The sequence below is a fragment of the Nanorana parkeri genome, unplaced genomic scaffold, assembly GCF_000935625.1.
Source record: "Nanorana parkeri isolate BGI_ZX_2015 unplaced genomic scaffold, ASM93562v1 scaffold978, whole genome shotgun sequence".
In the NCBI taxonomy this organism is placed as follows: Eukaryota; Metazoa; Chordata; class Amphibia; order Anura; family Dicroglossidae; genus Nanorana; species Nanorana parkeri.
The window spans coordinates 126,710-144,719 of NW_017307246.1; the positions used below are offsets into that span (position 1 = coordinate 126,710).

Consider the following 18,010-nt stretch of genomic DNA (forward strand, 5'->3'; position numbering starts at 1 on the left):
AAAGTGTACAAAAAATTAGTAAAATTTTTATATATAAATATATTTTTATACTATAATTATTATTTAAAAAAATCTAAAAATAATAACAATCAAAACTTGCTGCTGTGGAAGAATCACACAGCAAAAATGTAAAAATGTAAAAAGTGTGTCAGTCATTTAGGAACAGAAACTATCATCTAGCTCAATCATGAAGGGGTTAAATAAACAAAACATCTGCTTGTTTGAGCCACTAACTAAATCCAGGTGAGTTCCTAATTGCTAACTAACAGTGTACCCCGTGGGTTTCCCACAACAAATAGTCAGTACTTGTTCCTTTTTACTGATCTATCAGCACTCAGGCTTTTTATACAGCAGAGAGAGCAAGAAAGAGAGAGCCCCGAGCATCAGTCAGCTCACATGTAGAAAGGCCTTTTTACAGCTGAGACTGATAGGGATGTCTTTACCCCATTAAAAAAATCTATAAAGCTTCTGTATTGCATTGTATTGTATTACATTGTATTGTTTCTTCCCAGCTCTATATTATTTCCTTCTAATCTTTTTTGCCTTTTTGTTTTTTTCTAATTTCTGTAGTGAAGACTCTTTTTTTTAAAGTGCATGCAATGTTGTATCACAATTTTAAACAGAACAGTTGTTTTATGAAACTTAAGCTAATGGCAGAATGTTATGAATAATTTACCTGGACACAACACAGAAAATAAACGCACATCAACATTATGACAAAGAAGGATAACCGCTTTAATAACCCCATGATACATGCCTGATAGCCATCAATAAAGAAAAAAATATTTTGTGCCAGTATTATTTGTTATCTGAATGAATCAAATGAATGAGGATATAATACTGCATATTTCCTTTGGCACATCACACTTTGTCTTCCTTGCTACTTCTGCTATTTTATTGTATGCTGTGCCATTGCTCGGCTGTCAGCAGGCACCTCCTTTTGTTTAACAGAGCTTGCTTTTCAGCAGTAGACTAAAAAAGTTATGGCTGAATGAGACCATTCTTAATAAAGCTAGTAGGTAAAGGTCAAGTGATAGCGTACACAGGCTACCTACAATGATTCAATTATATTGCCCCTTTTACAAATCTATACTAGATTGAAAAAAAACAAAAGATAAAAAGATAAAAAAATCTAACGTCCTTAGAAACGGAAAGGCCGCAGATAATGTGCTTTACCAATTTTATTGTGATAATAGTGTCAATAAGCACAGATCGGCATGCTATTGTAAAACAGCTTATCAGAAAACAAATCACCTGGCCAGATACACAGAAGATAATCCCTAATCTAACCCTAGAGGGTCTACTTTATATCCCCTGCCTCCAAGCACTGCAGTTTCCAGGACAACATATGTATAGATAGTGTAGTACAGAACAACAGAGAGAGTTTTACATGCCACTCTAAGCTAAGGAGAAAAACAACAACATTATAGTGTGCTTGCATTGGACAAAAGTAGAATATATGTATACAACCCAACTAAGGGAAATCAGCATGCTGTATATGCTTAATAGGTACTGTTATAGGGTTAACAAAGGATGTAAAAACAGGAAATTAAACTGAATCACAAACACTTTTCATTCCTGTCTTCTATTTTTCATAATTATTTCTGAGTTGTGGAATTCAGAGACATATTAAATAGTATTAAACCCAGTAACAAAAATGTGATATATTGCCACTTACTAAGGATGAGTAAATTTACCCCAGTTTGATGAGTGGCCCATTTGTTCCTTTTGTGGGGTTAATAAGCAATATTGTCAAAAATATGAAGGAAGCCGTACATGGTTTAGAGACAGTGTACTGTGTCCCGTCGCTGTGGAATTTATTTTGTTTTTACTTACAAACATCAGTACCCTATTCTGATTCATTCAAAAAATATGTTTTAACAGCAACATGTGTTACTAAGGACAACATTGCCATCCAACTGCTCACTGCACCTATACATTATGATTTAGTTTTGGGAAGGATGGAAAGACAACTGGAAGCCTGTCAGCTTCCTCCTCCACTCTAGCCCCACCAACCCTTCTCATCTTTAGCTTAATGATGGCACCATCTGGCAGCACTGGCACACATGCAAAAGTTGATGTCATCTCCAAACTGGGAGTACACAGTGCAACAGCCTTGCAGGATTTTTTGGGGAGGTGAATGGAATGCCTAGTGGTAGCGTGCTGCACACAAAGGGGAGCTCAAGCGCCTGTTCGAAAACAAGTGTATGCTGTACATTTCAAGCTAAAGAAAGGCCTTAGCATGGCAAAATCAACTAGAATATGACCCATATACAGTGTATATATGTGTAGTGAATAGATCCACTATTGCTATGGGGACAAAAATGTCACCACAATATGCCAATCTCTTCATGGCTAACCTAGAAAACAGATTCCCAGCCACTCACCCTCATAAACCATTCAAATATTATTGTTATATTGACGATATTTTCGTAATATGGACAGAAGGAGAAGAAAATATTTTAAACTTCCATGAATCATTCAATTCATTCCATCCATCCATCCATCCATGACATTTAAAATGAATTTCTCAGTACACAGTGTGTTTTCTCTGGATTGTGCCATAACTGTCAGCAATGGCTCACTCTGTTCTTCTGTGTGCAGAATACCCACAGACAGGTACAGCTACCTCCATAATTCCAGCTTCCATCCTAATCACACTAAACAGGGTGTCATCTACAGCCAAGCAATCCGATACCACCGCATTTGCTCTGACACTGAGGACAGAAACAAACACCTGAGCACTCTGGCTGATGCCTTTCGCGAAAGGGCTATAGAGAAAAAAGACTACAAAAATTAAATCTGCCCTAAGAACACCACGGGAATTACTGCTACAGTACAAAGAGAAGAAAAACCCAACCAGGACCTCTCTTGTAGTTACCTACAACCCTACTCTAGAGGTAATATACAAAATTATCAAAGATCGACAGCCAGTACTCTCAGAAGACCCCATACTTAAAGAAATATTCCATCAGCCCCCAATACTGGCTTTCAAGCAACCACTGAACCTGAGAAGAAGATTGATACGCAGTAAGCTGACCCCAGAACAGGCACTTACACAGAATGCCACAGTACAATGCAATAAACCCCACTGCAAACTTTGCCAACATATATATGTCACAGGAATACAGCGAGTCAAAATAACAAAGCGTACACCATTAAGGGGTCATACTCATGCACATCTGCTAATGAGGTGAACATGATACAGTGTTCAGAATGTGACAAAGGTTGTTACATTGGGGAAACTGGCCTTAAGCTGCAGCTCAGGATGAACCTACACAGGAGCTTGATCAAGAACCACAAAGAGGATGAATATTGCATCCCAGTAAGACATCACTTCTCCCAGAAGGATCACATCATCCAAAACCTCAAAATTAAAGTACTAAAAGGGAATTTAAAAACTCTCACGAAAGGAAAACATTTGAGAATGAAAAAAAGACCCTAATAAATTACAAAGGAGGTCCATGGAGCTGTGAACACATGGGTGGGGACGGCGACAAAGGTCTATATCCCACCATATTTCAATCTACAGCATAACACTGTATAGCACAGTATAGCACTGTATCTCTCTCTATGCTTTCCCTTCACAGATTTTGTCAGGTTTCCCGAACCAGTTCCAACACACACCTACAATATAGCTGCTGGAAGCCCACCCTTTTATAAGAGAACAAAACACAAGCAAGAAGTTACCAGCTAATTTGATCATTGCTTTATTGCACTTTTAACCAATCATAAGGGTGATAACATAAGACAAAACACAAAACACAAGCAAGAAGTTACCAGCTAATTTGATCATTGCTTTTTTGCACTTTTCGAATAGACATAATAAAGTGTTCTCAATGGTATATTTAACCAATCATAAGGGTGAGAACATAAGATACGTTTGTTGTTAGGGTTTTTCATGCACCTTAAGACTAAACTTTCATTTAATATGTTCAAAAAAGCACATGTCTTCATCAGAAATATAATCCCTGTGTTCATCCAAGCTTCACAACATAAATATCACTTACTTGAATGCATTGGCATCTCTGTGGACTTTGTAGTTGTCAGCGCTAATTCTGGATATGATCCTGGTTACCGCAATGAGTATACCAATATTCACCTGGTAACAGAGAAAATAAAACATTTTAAGCACTGTGACATTTTTTGATGATTAAAATGATGATAAAAGGAAAGAAAGTTTAAAATGAAGTTTTATAACATTCTGGGGGTTCTTTTACTAAAATAGTAAAGAAAGTTAACTGAAGAATAAAGTAAAGCTTTGTACAGGGGAATGGGAAAACATAACAGGATTTTCATCAAAGCGTCACTTTATTCATTAGGCTAAACAAACATTCTCTTTGCTTAAAGAACATTCTCTACTCCTTTATTCATTCCAAATGACATATTTTAACTGTATTTAACATCATTAGGGCTTGTGGACATAGGCATTTGTTTGCATGAAAACATGTTTTTCTTGCCATAGAAGTCAAAAAGCAAATGCAGTTTAAAAGGTCAGGAACACCGTCAAAGTATCTCTGAAGGAATTTTGAAATATCTTATACTAATCTCAAAGGCAAGCAAAATAGACCTGAAACAAAATAGACACCTGCACAAGCCCTAAAAAAAAGCCTTGCTATGCTACAGGAAATACTCAATGCAAGTTACTGATAAATTTCCCTAATTTTATTTATATAATTTTTTTTAATATTAAATACGTGGTGGTTCATTTTAGAAGATGGCATGTGATCACAAGGGATGAGTGAAGTGATTTTGGCACAATTTGATGCAAAATTAGCTATTTCACCAACAGTGACATTTTGCAGAAGTGAAAAGGTTTTATGGTATATGTTTTAGTAGGCTAGTTTATTTCACTTTCTGTGTTTGATTTGTTGTGGGTTTTTTTCCTTACTGTTATTTGTGTATTGCCTTTTTTGCTGTCCCTTTTTTCCTATTGTGGAAAAAAAGGTTTATGGGGGCTATTCCTTAGTACAAGGACAAGTCCACTCAGGAGCCCTTAAAAGTCCATTGCACCCTCCAAACAACCAAAACCCACCATAATGACACCTTTCCTTTTGACTTTAATCTATTCTACAAAACAGTGAAATTTCACCTAAATCTCATGATTTTTGCAAAAAGTGTGCTAAAAAACAAAACCTTTCAGTGTTGCCCATCTTTAGTGTTTCCTAGTGAAAAATACCATTGATTACACTGCATTATATGATGGTTGGGCATGCACCTAACAATAGGGAATCAAATATTAGAAGTGGTTAGTTTTGGATAGAGTGGGGAATGGTTAAAACCCATGCCAGGTGGATTCAGTTAAGTATTCTAGTCACCTGATTTCCCCCCACCTCCCCCTAACCACACTGATGGGGAACCCAATGTTCCCACCGGCGGTAGAGTCACCCTCAGCTTTCACTTGGTGGCAGGAACAGGGGTATACCCTGATGTACCATTTTCATTATAGTTCTGCCTATATTGAACACCCTCTTTGGGTTTTCTGCATTATACTGTATGTAATTCTATGCAAAAATTCAAAATAAAGAACATTTTTGAGTAAAAAAAAAAAAAACACTGAAAAAAAACAAACCCATGCCAGGTTTCTTTTGCTGTATGTGTCACGTTGGAATTATCCCTTGCCACTTCCTGTCCTAAAGCCACAACACTCCCTAAAGTAAGAGGAAATAATTTTTCTGTATCAACGATAATGGTCACCAGGTCAAATAGAGAGAATAATTCTTCTCAGAAGGGACAAAGACAGGAATTCAATCTTGAAAGGACAATAACTGCCCCTACTCCATCCAAAACTAAAAACAAATGTTTTGGCCAGAGATACATTTGAAGCCCAAAGTTCAGTTTTGAATATTGTGGCAAAGGTTTTTTATTGTTAACTATGTTCCGATTTGAGAGATTTGCTCAAATAACAGGGTGCCACAGTATTTGAATAGGAAGTGATTAGAAATATATCTATTGGGGATAAAGGTCACAAGAAAACAATTATTTTAGCAAAATAGGGAAGGATTAGAAAATCTGTTACATTTTTATTTCTATTGTTATCAAATGGCCTGGCGACACATTCCCCTAACTTCTTGTCATGGGGTCACAGGTGCAGAAAAGGAAAGTGAACCTTCCAAGTGTAAAAACCCTTCCATTCAATACTGTATCATCAACTTAAAAAAATATTAGTGAATGGAGCTAATTGCTAAAACCTCTCCAGAAATCTGATACTTTTGTGATATGATATATACTTTCAAAACAAAATAACCTTGAAAAGCACTAGAGATATCTTCAAAACATCTCTATTCTTGAAGCTATAAAGCAGCTCTCACTGCCTTTGCTGCCTTTGAATCAGAGGGAGAATAGAAGTATGTTGGATTTTAGTGAATATTAAGAAGAAATGCTGCCAAGAATATAAAGAAAACATGTATAAAAGTACAATCCATTTACACTTTCCACCAGCAAATGCACACCTTATATTTGTTTTTTTTTTCTTCACTACAATGTAGCTCTTGAATCCAGAAGGAGAAATATTATACGGTGCATCATACTTACTGCAAGTCACACTGTGTGATGTCTTACCATTGTTCTAGTAAATATAATATTCACAATGCTGCAAATACTGCAGAGAACTCTTTAAAGTTTACCTGTCATGACAGACGTAGCTGCTCACCTTCTCCTAATTCCTTTTCTAGGTCTCTAGCTTTCCCCATGAATGTGATACCTAATTTAAAAAAACACAGGAGATGGCCCATGCGTTGCTTTAATTTTTGGGGGCATTTAGCAGACAATCAGAGAAGGAACCTGTTATAATAAAAGGTGGCCAATCAGTAATATGTGGTCAGTTAAGTAATGTTTTTATTTTTGCAATGAACAACTTTGACAAACTTTAGTAAATGCACCAGTTTTTTAGGGTATACACCATATCAGTCTGGTTATTATAGTGACCTATACAAAGCTATTAAAAAATTCCCCAACAAAATTGCAAGCTAGGCAGCACAAAAAAACGAAACAGTTTAAACTGAGATTTTTGGTGTGTATGTTTAGAAATACATGAAAAGACACACTGTTGCATCAAGGTACCTCTGTAAGGTGTTGTGCCAATGACCAGTTCAGTATCCAATAATGGGTGTAGTGCATGAAGTAGGGAGGATGGGGGATGCGATAATGGGCCCCACTACACATTCACTCACTGTAAACTTTGGGGCAGTGATGACCAACACACCACCCACGGGACGAGTGTGGCTCACCATGTGGTGAGATGGGTCCCCCACCAGAAGTCCAAGCAAAAGCAGCACTGCCCACTAGCTCTGACTCCTGTCAGCTGTGCCCAGTGGTTTTGCCCATTGCCAAAGAATGTTCCAACCCCCAGCTTGCAATATCAGTGTATTGCATGCTAAGCCAGCTGTGGTGCCGAGTGTGTATGCAGACAGGAAGATGTTGTGACATTGTGGTTCAGATCAGTAGGATCCTGTGACTGAGTCCATTTTTTCATGGACAACTGTGAGTGTGTGTGCGTGTTTATGTAACCGCACTAACCACCATGCAAGGGAAAAGGAGTTCATTAAGGACTCAGTGCATTTTAGTGAATGGCAAAATATCCCCCAAATGTCCAACTGTCACTAAACTGTCAGGGAAGTGATAACCCCCAATTTTACTCATCCATAAATAAAATCAGGAGAGTCACTTGTTGCTGTAAGGCATTTTTGGCCAATGTTCTCTTGGGTGGGGATAGATTGATTTTTACATCTAGTTGATACTGTGTCAGAGACAATTTCTTCAAAACTGAATGTTCAGTGTTCGGTAGATGCTAATTACAGTCATTCAAATATTTGAGAAACTAAGTAAATAATATCAGTTTTTAACTTATTTTCTTTATATGGAAATGTGCAGAGCAATTACATCTGTTCCCTATTTCCCATCTAAAAGATCTTATATAACCAAAACGTTTTTGAATAAAATTATTAATTTTCATGATTAGAAGTGACCAATCACACTGCTGTTTATCCAGTTTGGGCCTAGAGTTGAAGTAGGTATTTCTTGTCTGCTTCTGAACTCTTTTCATTTCAATTCTCCTACTGACCACCTTCATCTATGTTGTGTTCTCGCTGTGGTGTATATCATTGATTGATGATACATTCACAAGGGCAAGTTCAACATGAAGAGTGAGAAGTGAGTCAGCCACAGAAATAGAGAATATGTCAACAACAGTTATTAATTGGATGGATCCTGAACGCAATAGGATACAACTAATTAATATGTTTACCGTAATAATAAAAATGTCAGCGCTGTATCAGTAAAAGGATCAAAAACAAGCCCACAGAGAAATATGTGACATTTTTATGTTTAAAATCAATTGTTTGTGCTATGGAGTATATTGTATATTAAGGTGTCTGGCAATGTGCAAATGGTTGTACTTCTAGAATCTCACAGTAAATAGAAAAGATGCATCTTATAATAAAAAAAAAATAATCATAATTAGAAATTCAGTATTGCTCTTTACGACGCATACCTGAACATCAAACAAAACCACATTTATAGCAAACAGTTATTGAATACAGTACCTAATGAACTAGAAACACCAAAATAATTTCTCCCTTGACAATGAGAAGCAAATGAACTTCAATTAGTCGAGGGATATTATGCGAAAAAGACACGGCTGCTCTACCCAATTACTTTGTGTCCCCTCCTCACTATGTAAGAAACATGCCAATAGCTGTGGTAATAAAGATGATATAACACATTTCTATGTAATTTACTATGCAGGAATAATTAAACTAGCATAATGCTTTCATGTATCTGTAAGTAAGCCTTGATCCTCTTCACTAAGCTAGGAAGAGTATGCTGTATACATATGCAAGCTGTAAATTAGATAAACATAGTGCAGAGTAGTAAAAAAATTAATAGAGATGCAGGATAATTAACTAATTTTCTTCAAAAATTTGGGCTGAAGGATAGCCAGCTTTTAAAACACAATTGTTAATCTATCCAGGGATACCAAATGGCTTTACAAATATATACAATAGCTCTGTTTGTCTACTAAAGTAAAACTACAATCTCACAATAATTTTTTGTTTTGAAGAGCACTGTGAGTTACAAAGTGTGCTCCAAGGGGGCTGAAAAGTAAGAGAAAAGCCTGAGCCCCGAGTTGGGCTTTACATTTTTTGACAGGAACCTCGGCAACAACCTATTTGGTAACAGAGTTTTGGTTTAGATACATTTCAAGGATTTTGAGAGCATTCACCATATCCTTTTTTTAAAATAAATTCTCTTTATTAGAGATTTATAGAAAACAATACATAACAAAGCCATTTGGAGCATAGCCTTGGCAACATGGCAAAGGAAATCACATGGTCAAGGTACCATCAGCTTCTACAAGGATACCTGCCCTTCCAACCTCCATAAGGGTACATGACCAGGCGTAGAGTTGTGTTACAATTCGCTGAAGACCCAACTCAGTTCAGGAATTTCAAAGACCAAGAATCAAAGACCAAGGCCAAGATGTCAACTCTTTAACATAGTCATGATAAGTTGGTGTCCCCAGATTCCATCCATAAATTCCAAACGTTATATTATTTCTTCCCACAATCCCACAACTATTAATTAAAATGTATTTATTGCACTGTAATATGCGATCACTGGAAAGAGAAACCACAGACAGCTGGGAAAAGAACGCCTTACACACTATAGCTATGCCCCCCCTTTCCTATGTGATTTTAGACGGCCAATTGCATAATTCACATAGAGCGGTATCCCTTATGCGCTCCTTGTTTTCAGTCCTTCTCTGGAGTCAATGTACTGTAGTGCAGATAGTGATGCTGTTCAGTGTAATCTGCAGATCAATACAGACTGCAGATAGCCAGAAGTTTCTTGCTGTCCCTGAATATATGAAAAAAAGATACCTATAGTAGACTTGAAAAAGTTTAGAACTGAAATGTACTGCTGCCTGTGCCCTCAATAGACAGATTGCTCTGTGTCAGGAAGAATAGAAAGATAAAAGATATGTGCTCTGTGGGGGACACAGACAGCATCTAAAATCCGACCGATAAACCTCATCAGTGGGTATAGAGTCCACATTCAAAACTATCACTTTATTCAGGCTCACTAAAGGTATGCTTTAAAGCTGAACTTGGGAATATGGAAATATTGTCTAAAAACATGAGGCATGTATATTCTTACTTGGCTGTTGATGTGTTTTGTAAGATGACTGGTCTTGAATCACCCTACTTGTAGTGTTGTTTGATTTTTTTGTGCCTGGAGTTGCTCCCTATTTTAAAATGGCATCTTGCATTTTTATTAGGCCTAGACTTCTTTACATGACGAAAAATCTGCTTAACCCCTTCATGACTGCGCTTTTTTTTAGTTTCTGCTTGTTAATGACTGAAGCACTTTTTACATTTTTGCCGTGTGATTCTTCAACGTCAGTAATATACTTTCTTACAAAGTGCACCCACACATATTATATATTGTTTTTTAGAGGACAGGTAGGGCTACATATTTATATCACATATGTGTACATAACGCCTCACTTAGGACAAATAAAATATTTAAAAAAAGGAAAAAATGTAAAGAAAACACTTTTTCCCCAGTTTTGATTTGTAGTATTTTTTTAGGAAAAGAGCACAGCTAAAGAAATGCAATAAATACATTCATTATTCATTTATTTGTCCTTTATTTGGAAAAACCTCCCCTCCCTAGGGTTTTAGAAATGTTTAGTTCTCTGCCTACAACTAAAACCTAACATTTTAATATTTTCTCTCTAAAAGCTAAAAGTGGTCACTTGTCACTGTCACTAAGGGGGTGATTTACTAACCTAAACACACACACACACCAGGTGTGTGTGATTTTCACACAGCAAAACGTATTTATCAACCAAAAAGTCTCTAAAAGCATATTTCCACTAATGCCATATATGGAAAAATCATGCACATGATGCATATATAATGCTGCTTCACAGTTTAGACAAAAATGGTTAGCTCATGCATTTACATTCCTGCATTCATCAACGCAAGCAACATAACATAGAGCTAATTTACACCACATTACCTTGCAATTCATTGCAGGACTTTCCACAACACACCTGCTGGGTGTGTACACACTACAAAGGTGTTTCGATTCCTCCCATAGATCATGCTGGGAGGGAACACACTACAGAGGTGTATACACGTTCGTGGTGTGTTTAAAAGGTTAGTAAATCAACCCCTAAGTGTCACACTAAGGCTGGGTTCACACCTAGGCGGATTCACGGTAAAAAAACAGCGCGAAAAACGCGCGTTTCCGAGGGATACTTAGCTGTATCCCAATGGAACCGCCCGACCAAAACGCCCCAAAGAAGTACATGTACTTCTTTGGGGCGTTTTGGTCGGGCGGTTCCATTGGGATACAGCTAAGTATCCCTCGGAAACGCGCGTTTTTCGCGCTGTTTTTTTACCGTGAATCCGCCTAGGTGTGAACCCAGCCTTAGTGACAGCGACATACTTTGAACATCACTGTCACGAGGTGGTTAAAAAGAATTAACACCTTAGGGTGAAAAACAAATCTGCAGCTCGGCTGCAGATTTTCATTGTAAGGGGTTAATTTTTATATAAATGATAGTATAAAAATTTATTTAAATATATCACTTTATTTGTTACATTTATATTTATTTGCTACATTTATTTTTTATTTTTTTTACACTTTATATGTTTTTCACTTTTCACTATTTAAAAAAAATGTTTTAAATTTTTATGTTATTTATTTAATTATATCAAGCAGTCATTGTGAATTAATCTCACTATTACCGCTTGATAAATTAATTAATTAATTTTTGGTTATTATTAGGTTGCTTCAAACTTAAGAACAGCCATTATAACATTAATGGCACTGACCAGCAGCATTTCAGGATCAGATGTCACTAAAGGTTTTCTGATCGTTCCAACAACGATCAGAAAACCTGCAACATTGTTTTCAGCAATATAAACATGTATCAAATGTTTCTATTGCTGAAAGTTTAGAAGAAAAAAAAGCCGGTATACATCAGGATTTCCCGATCTATACCAGCTGTCAGTGAGAGCAGTAAAAGTAATTTTGCTCTCACTGTCAGACACCCGATTCCTGAAAGAGATCGGGTGTCTGAAACAGCTTACCTCTTTCATTAATGGATCTCTCTATACTGAGGCATTTATTAATTAATGGTAACCGCTGATTTTCAGCAGTTACCAGCATTACAGAGCTGCAAATAACTGGTCTCTGTCTCATTTTCAAATCTTACCTGAGCAAACTGAAGAGAGATGCTGATTGGTTGCCATGGGCAACTGCTCCAGATAATGTCTGCTCCAGGGCTGATAAATTCGTGTTTAAAGTAAAAGTAAAAAAACGGCAATTACTAGGATGCTTTATCCATCTAAAAACAATTTGGAAGTAAATTCAGAGTTGTGATTATTTCCATTGTTAAATAAAATATAATTCTGTTTATATTGTGCAATTGCACAAAGTGCTCATGTTATTATTTAGACCTTCTGTAGCTAACACCTCTACTCTGATTCTCGTTTTATGTTAATGCATGCTAAATTCCTATTTAATTTGTTTATTAGAGCAGACCATATTCTAAAAGGATTTGTTTAAAAAAAAAAAAAAGAATACTGCAGAAAAGCCAATTTAGAGGTGGCAGATGTACAATAAAGAGAACATAACCTGTAAGTTATTGGAGGTGTATTATGCGGTAGAAACTTGTTGGCCAGTGTTGCACAACAGATTATTGTTTCCATTGTCAGTTCAATGCCAAATCAAGTCTTTGTAATATATTTTAACCTCATGTTTAGAAAATTCATAACAGCAATCATAATACAGCCGGCTATGTTGCCCATGACTGTTGGGATTGTATTATGCATTAGACATCTTTATATTCTGGAGCTAAGTATAAGACACACAAGTGAGAGATAATACTAGAGAGAAATAAACATGGGGATCACAGGTCATAAAGACAAATACTTTTTTTATGTTGACTTTGTATTAATTAGCCAAACTTAAAGCAGATTGAAATTCAATGACTAAATACTCACATATGATTTAACACGTTAATGTCATTTCAAGAGATGTTTTCAATCATTTGAAAAATGCAGCTTTCATTAAAGTGACATTAAAGGCAAAAAATGTTTCCCTCCCCCCATGTAAATGTTAGCACTTACCTTAAATGATGTCTCTTTTTCCGATCTTCCTCTTCTTTCCCCATGTTTTCATCTGTCCCTCCAGCGGTGTGACGTCACTCCGATCCAGCGCTGACTGCTCTGTCTCTCCGATCCAGCGGTGTCTGCAGGCGGGTGCACGCGTCCATAGACTTACCTTGCGTCTCTGCTCGTCTCCCGGCCGAGAATCGGAACTGCGCATGCGCCCGTCCCAAGATCCTTTGCGGCCGTACGAGCAGTTCCTGATTCTCGGCGCGGGAACGAGCGGTGATAACGAGGTAAGTTTAAAATGATTTTAATCGTTTTTTTTTTTTTACACTTCTTGCCTATATCTACTGCATGCTAGCAGTAGATATAAGCAAAAAAAACGGAGGGTTTAGAACCCCTTTAAAGCTGAATTTCAGACAATGAACTAAATACACAGATTAAATACATATATGAGAAATGTTTTATCTAACAAAGCGTTTGTATTTCTGTCCACCCAGTCCTGAGATTTGCCCAGATCTGTCACCCAGTATAGCCCTGCCAGCAGGGAAACCTGATTTTTCTCTGCTGCTGTTAACCAAAACGAACAGGTCTTGCACCTTACCCAGCCTATTACTGTACATTATAACAGAAATCTGCAGACTGGTTGGCTTATCTCTCTGTCTCTCAGCTCTTTCCTTCTATCAGCATGTCCCTTGTTAGCATATCAGCATGACAGCACAGCTGGCTAGCTCTTTGTGCTGCTTCCCCATCTACCAGTCTAAGCTCCTCTGTACAAAGGATTGCAGGAGGCTGATATAAAGTCAAATTCAGATACTTACACTGCTTAATTTAAACAAAATGTCACTTTCATCATGTATTAATGAATACAGGGCTCTATTAATTTGTGTTTTGTATATCTGTCTGGAGTTAACCTTTAAAATAATACCTGGTGATCCTGCCATGGATGCCTTTGGCCAGGCAATTCCTGTTATGGGTTTACAATTGTCTTCCATTTGTGGTCCATTGCCCCTGGTGGAGACTACAAGCAGCTATGCTGACGTACATTGTGCAGGCATATCACGTTCTGGCTACAACTTTAACAAGATGGTTCTAGTTAGACAAAAAATTGTAGCTGTAGTCTTAGGTAGTGATGGGCTGAACACACCTGAATTCGAATTTTAGAACATGGAAAAAGTTTGAATTCGAACTTGAACTCAATATAAGGCTATGGGACAAGAATTTTGAAAATCAATTGTTCCCTTTTTGAAGTCTTATATGCAAGTTATTGGCCATAAAAAAGTGTATGGGGATTCGAGTACTGCCCTGGGGGTCATGTATCAATGCAAAAAAAAACTTTTACAAAATACCGTTTTTAAAGGAGCAGTGGTTTTAACATCACTTAAAAGGGAGACAATAAAAATGAAAAATGTGTTTAAATATCGTGCCTGGGGGGTTCCCTTAAACTGCCTGTGAAGTGGCACATCTGTACGTTGACGAGAACCTGCTGCAGCAAAACTGACATTTATAAAGAAATAAATGACATTTCAATTGCCAGTAATTGGTTTTCCCTTAATCTTTTAAACAACCTTGGGGAGGCAGCCTGTATGAAGAGGCCACATTTTAGGATGCTCGGAACAAGGTTAGAGATTTTTTGGATAAATTCTGGTGCCTCTTTTGCAAACGTTGGATGAAAGTAACAAGTGCTTTAAAATTGGGCCTTTAGTGTTGGCGGTGCCTTCACACTATAACCCTTCAGAGTTATTCTTGACGAGTGCAGGATTGGACCCTGCTCTAAAAATTCAAATGATATTTACCTGTCCTAGGTGTGGAAAAAATGGGCTTTTGGTGTTGGTGCCTCCACACTGTAACCCCTCACAGTTACTCTTGGTAAGCACAGGAATTGGGCCCTGCTGTAAAAAAATTCAAATTATATGCACCTGTCACACAAGTGCCAAAAGAAATTGGGCCAAGGGTGTTGGTGTTGTCTGCACACTGTAACCCCTCACAGTTACTCTTGGTAAGCACAGGAATTGGGCCCTGCTGTAAAAAAAAAAAAAAAAGGTGTGGTGGCTGAACAAGCTCCAGCACTGAGCCCCATCCTGCATCCTTCCCAGCTGCAAGCAGAGTTACCCAGTGTGCCGTGAAGGAAATATAACTTCCCTGACATTGCCTTCCACATGATGGTACAGAGCTGGATTGGACTTATATGAAAAGAAATTGCGCTTGGGAACCTGCCACTGTGGTACAGCACATTCTGCAAATTCACGGCAGGGGCAGAGTCCACCAGATGGAAAGGCAGCAGTTGTAAAGTTAGCAATTTGGCCAAGCTGGCATTTAGACGCTGAGCATGTGGATGGGTGGAACAGTATTTTTAGCCCAACTGTATGTGCTCCTACACAATACGTTATGATGAGATTCCAAGCCAACAGCCTTTGAAGTTCACAGAATCCTTCTTTCCAAATAAACGATGGGTGTACTCTAATTAAAAGTTGTACAAAATGTTTACCCCTAAAACGAACTAGTAGAGAGATCCTTTAGACTTCATTCACAATTCATCATAGGCCCTATTAAGCACCTAAATGTCAATAAAACAGGCAGATGCATATTACCAGTCGCTCGTCAAAGTTAAACTTGTACAATAGCTGTATACTGTTTTATTAAATATAAATGTTGTTTAATTCATAAAGTGAACTAGCAGAGGGCTCATCTGGACCCCCTATTAGTTTACCATGCATATATAACATATTTTGGTTACTTAAAAAACTGACAGCAGCTACTACATGTCTCCAACTGGGGAGTAATTTAACACAGTGCCGAGAGGCATCTGCAAGTCTCTATTCAAATATACATGGCAATAATGTTTTCAATTGCTGGGGGCTTTTTAAATTGCCAGTATATTTTACTGTAGAGTGAAGTAATAGGGGGACAAAAGGAGCCCTCTGCTAGTTTATTTCATGCATTAATCAACTTACATATTAATTTAAGGGGTATGAAGCTATAAAATAAGTTTAAACACTGTCAAATAACTGGTAAAGTATCGGCCTGTTGCATTAATGACATGACAAGGGTATTGTCTACTTTTTTGTAAGGGTCAATTTACGAAACAGCATAAGACTTTTATATCAATCCCCCTTCTAATTAATTGACATGACATTGGTATTGGATTTTAGTGGCCACAGCAGCCAATTTATTAAGTATAAAGCCATGTAATAAATCTTTACAAAAAATAACTGACAACGGGAACTTAGATCCTTGAAGGCAATCCCACAACAAACCAACCAGTGTCTGCCTACACGGCCCCCTGCTGCACCATACCGCCTCGGAGACTTAGCAGTATAACAGCAGACACTAGATGACTAATTACCTGACTCGTTAACAAAGAGATGCCATACCTGAGACAGCTCCCTGCTCTTATTTAAACAGCAACTGCATAGATTGCTCCTCAAGGACCCCAATACCCTGCCGGTTGCAGCGACATTAACAATAGATCAAAACAAAATGCAATCAGACAATGCAAATATAAACCAAAAGCAAATACCACAAAACAAATTGTGCGGGAGGGTGGGGCGCTACTTCCACGCTGCTGACTCCATCTGGATCTGGAACCTTCTTTCCTCAGGGATCCACATACACTCCTCCTCTCCACACCTCTGACCAATCAGCTAAGTGTCCCATCATAACCTTCCTATTGCTAGTGGCAAATTAACCCCAGGACCCCTTTTTGTTTTTCTAAACCCCTGTCATGTACACCTCCGTCTGCTGTTCCAGGCCTGTCCATATTCCAATGATAAAAGGACTTATGTTCAACTAGTAAAGAAGCCAAAAATACCTGTTTTTTCTTATTTTGTTTTCATCATCTGTTAACCTCAGAACATTTGTGGCTAAATTCAGCAGAAGAACAGTAGAGGTGCAGATGGCTCTTTTTGGTCAGGAAACCTACATCTATCTCTCCCTTCTCTTGGTTGTTGGTCTGTACAGCTCAAATACAGCTCTATGAAGCAGGCTGCATGCTGCATCCAATAACCCATTCTAGCAGTAGTTTTTACTAAAATAATTATAACACAGGGAGCAGAGCATGCACTAAGGGGTGTCACCATTTTGGAGTTCCTGGGGCAGCATGATGTCTGAAAATGGCTCTAGTTAACAAGTATCAAAGATCAGATTTTCCATCAATATGGGGGTATTTTCTCTCAACATGTCTCTGAAACAGGAAGTGAGGGGGAATCTCCACGCTGAAGACACAGCCAGCAATATAAAACAGCAAAAATTTGGCACTCTAAACAACATTTTAAAAATCACATTTTGGCTGGAGGTTTACTTAAAATGAAAAGCAAAGTTTAAATTAGGAAGCCAGATTTCACAACTCTGTTACATAGTTACATAGTATTTGAGGTTGAATAAAGACATTAGTCCATCAAGTCCAACCTATTAGGATCTCATTCTAGGAGTACCCGTACCCCTGTATATTACGGTCCCTTAAATTTTTTGAATAATTTTTGTTTTCAATTAGTGGTCATACTTCTCTTTGCAGTGAGCAGTGAGAGAAACAATGAATTCATAGTGCAGGGAAGTTAGCACTATCAATATGGAAATAATCACTAAAATAAGCTTTAATATATTAATGCAGTTTACCTGTCTTCTCAGCGCTTTCTGCTTTGGAGTTGTCACAAGCCTAGCTGAAATTTAAGTTAAACAGGCGATCAAGCTCTATCACCTACAGAGGGGGGCAGGAGAGACATTAGGGGTGTTTCCATCAACAGAACCTGTTACCTGCCAATACAATTACATAGGGGCATTATGTTATATTTTACAAAAAAACATAGGGGTCATTCACTAAGCTGCCGTAGGCAGCCGAGTGAACGACTGACCTGAAGCGAAGTGAGCCGAACTCTGTTCGGCTA

The 18,010-nt window shown here is 37.7% G+C and overlaps 1 protein-coding gene across 1 annotated transcript in view; it reads right to left on the reverse strand.

The window, feature by feature from the left end:
* ADGRD1 (adhesion G protein-coupled receptor D1) overlaps positions 1–18,010 on the reverse strand; it is a 486,234-nt gene that overhangs the window by 55,428 nt on the left and 412,796 nt on the right. Inside the window, exon 25 of the mRNA XM_018566815.1 lies at positions 4,011–4,102. Within this exon, the coding sequence (XP_018422317.1) occupies positions 4,011–4,102 (92 nt within the window). The remainder of the gene's footprint in view (positions 1–4,010; positions 4,103–18,010) is intronic.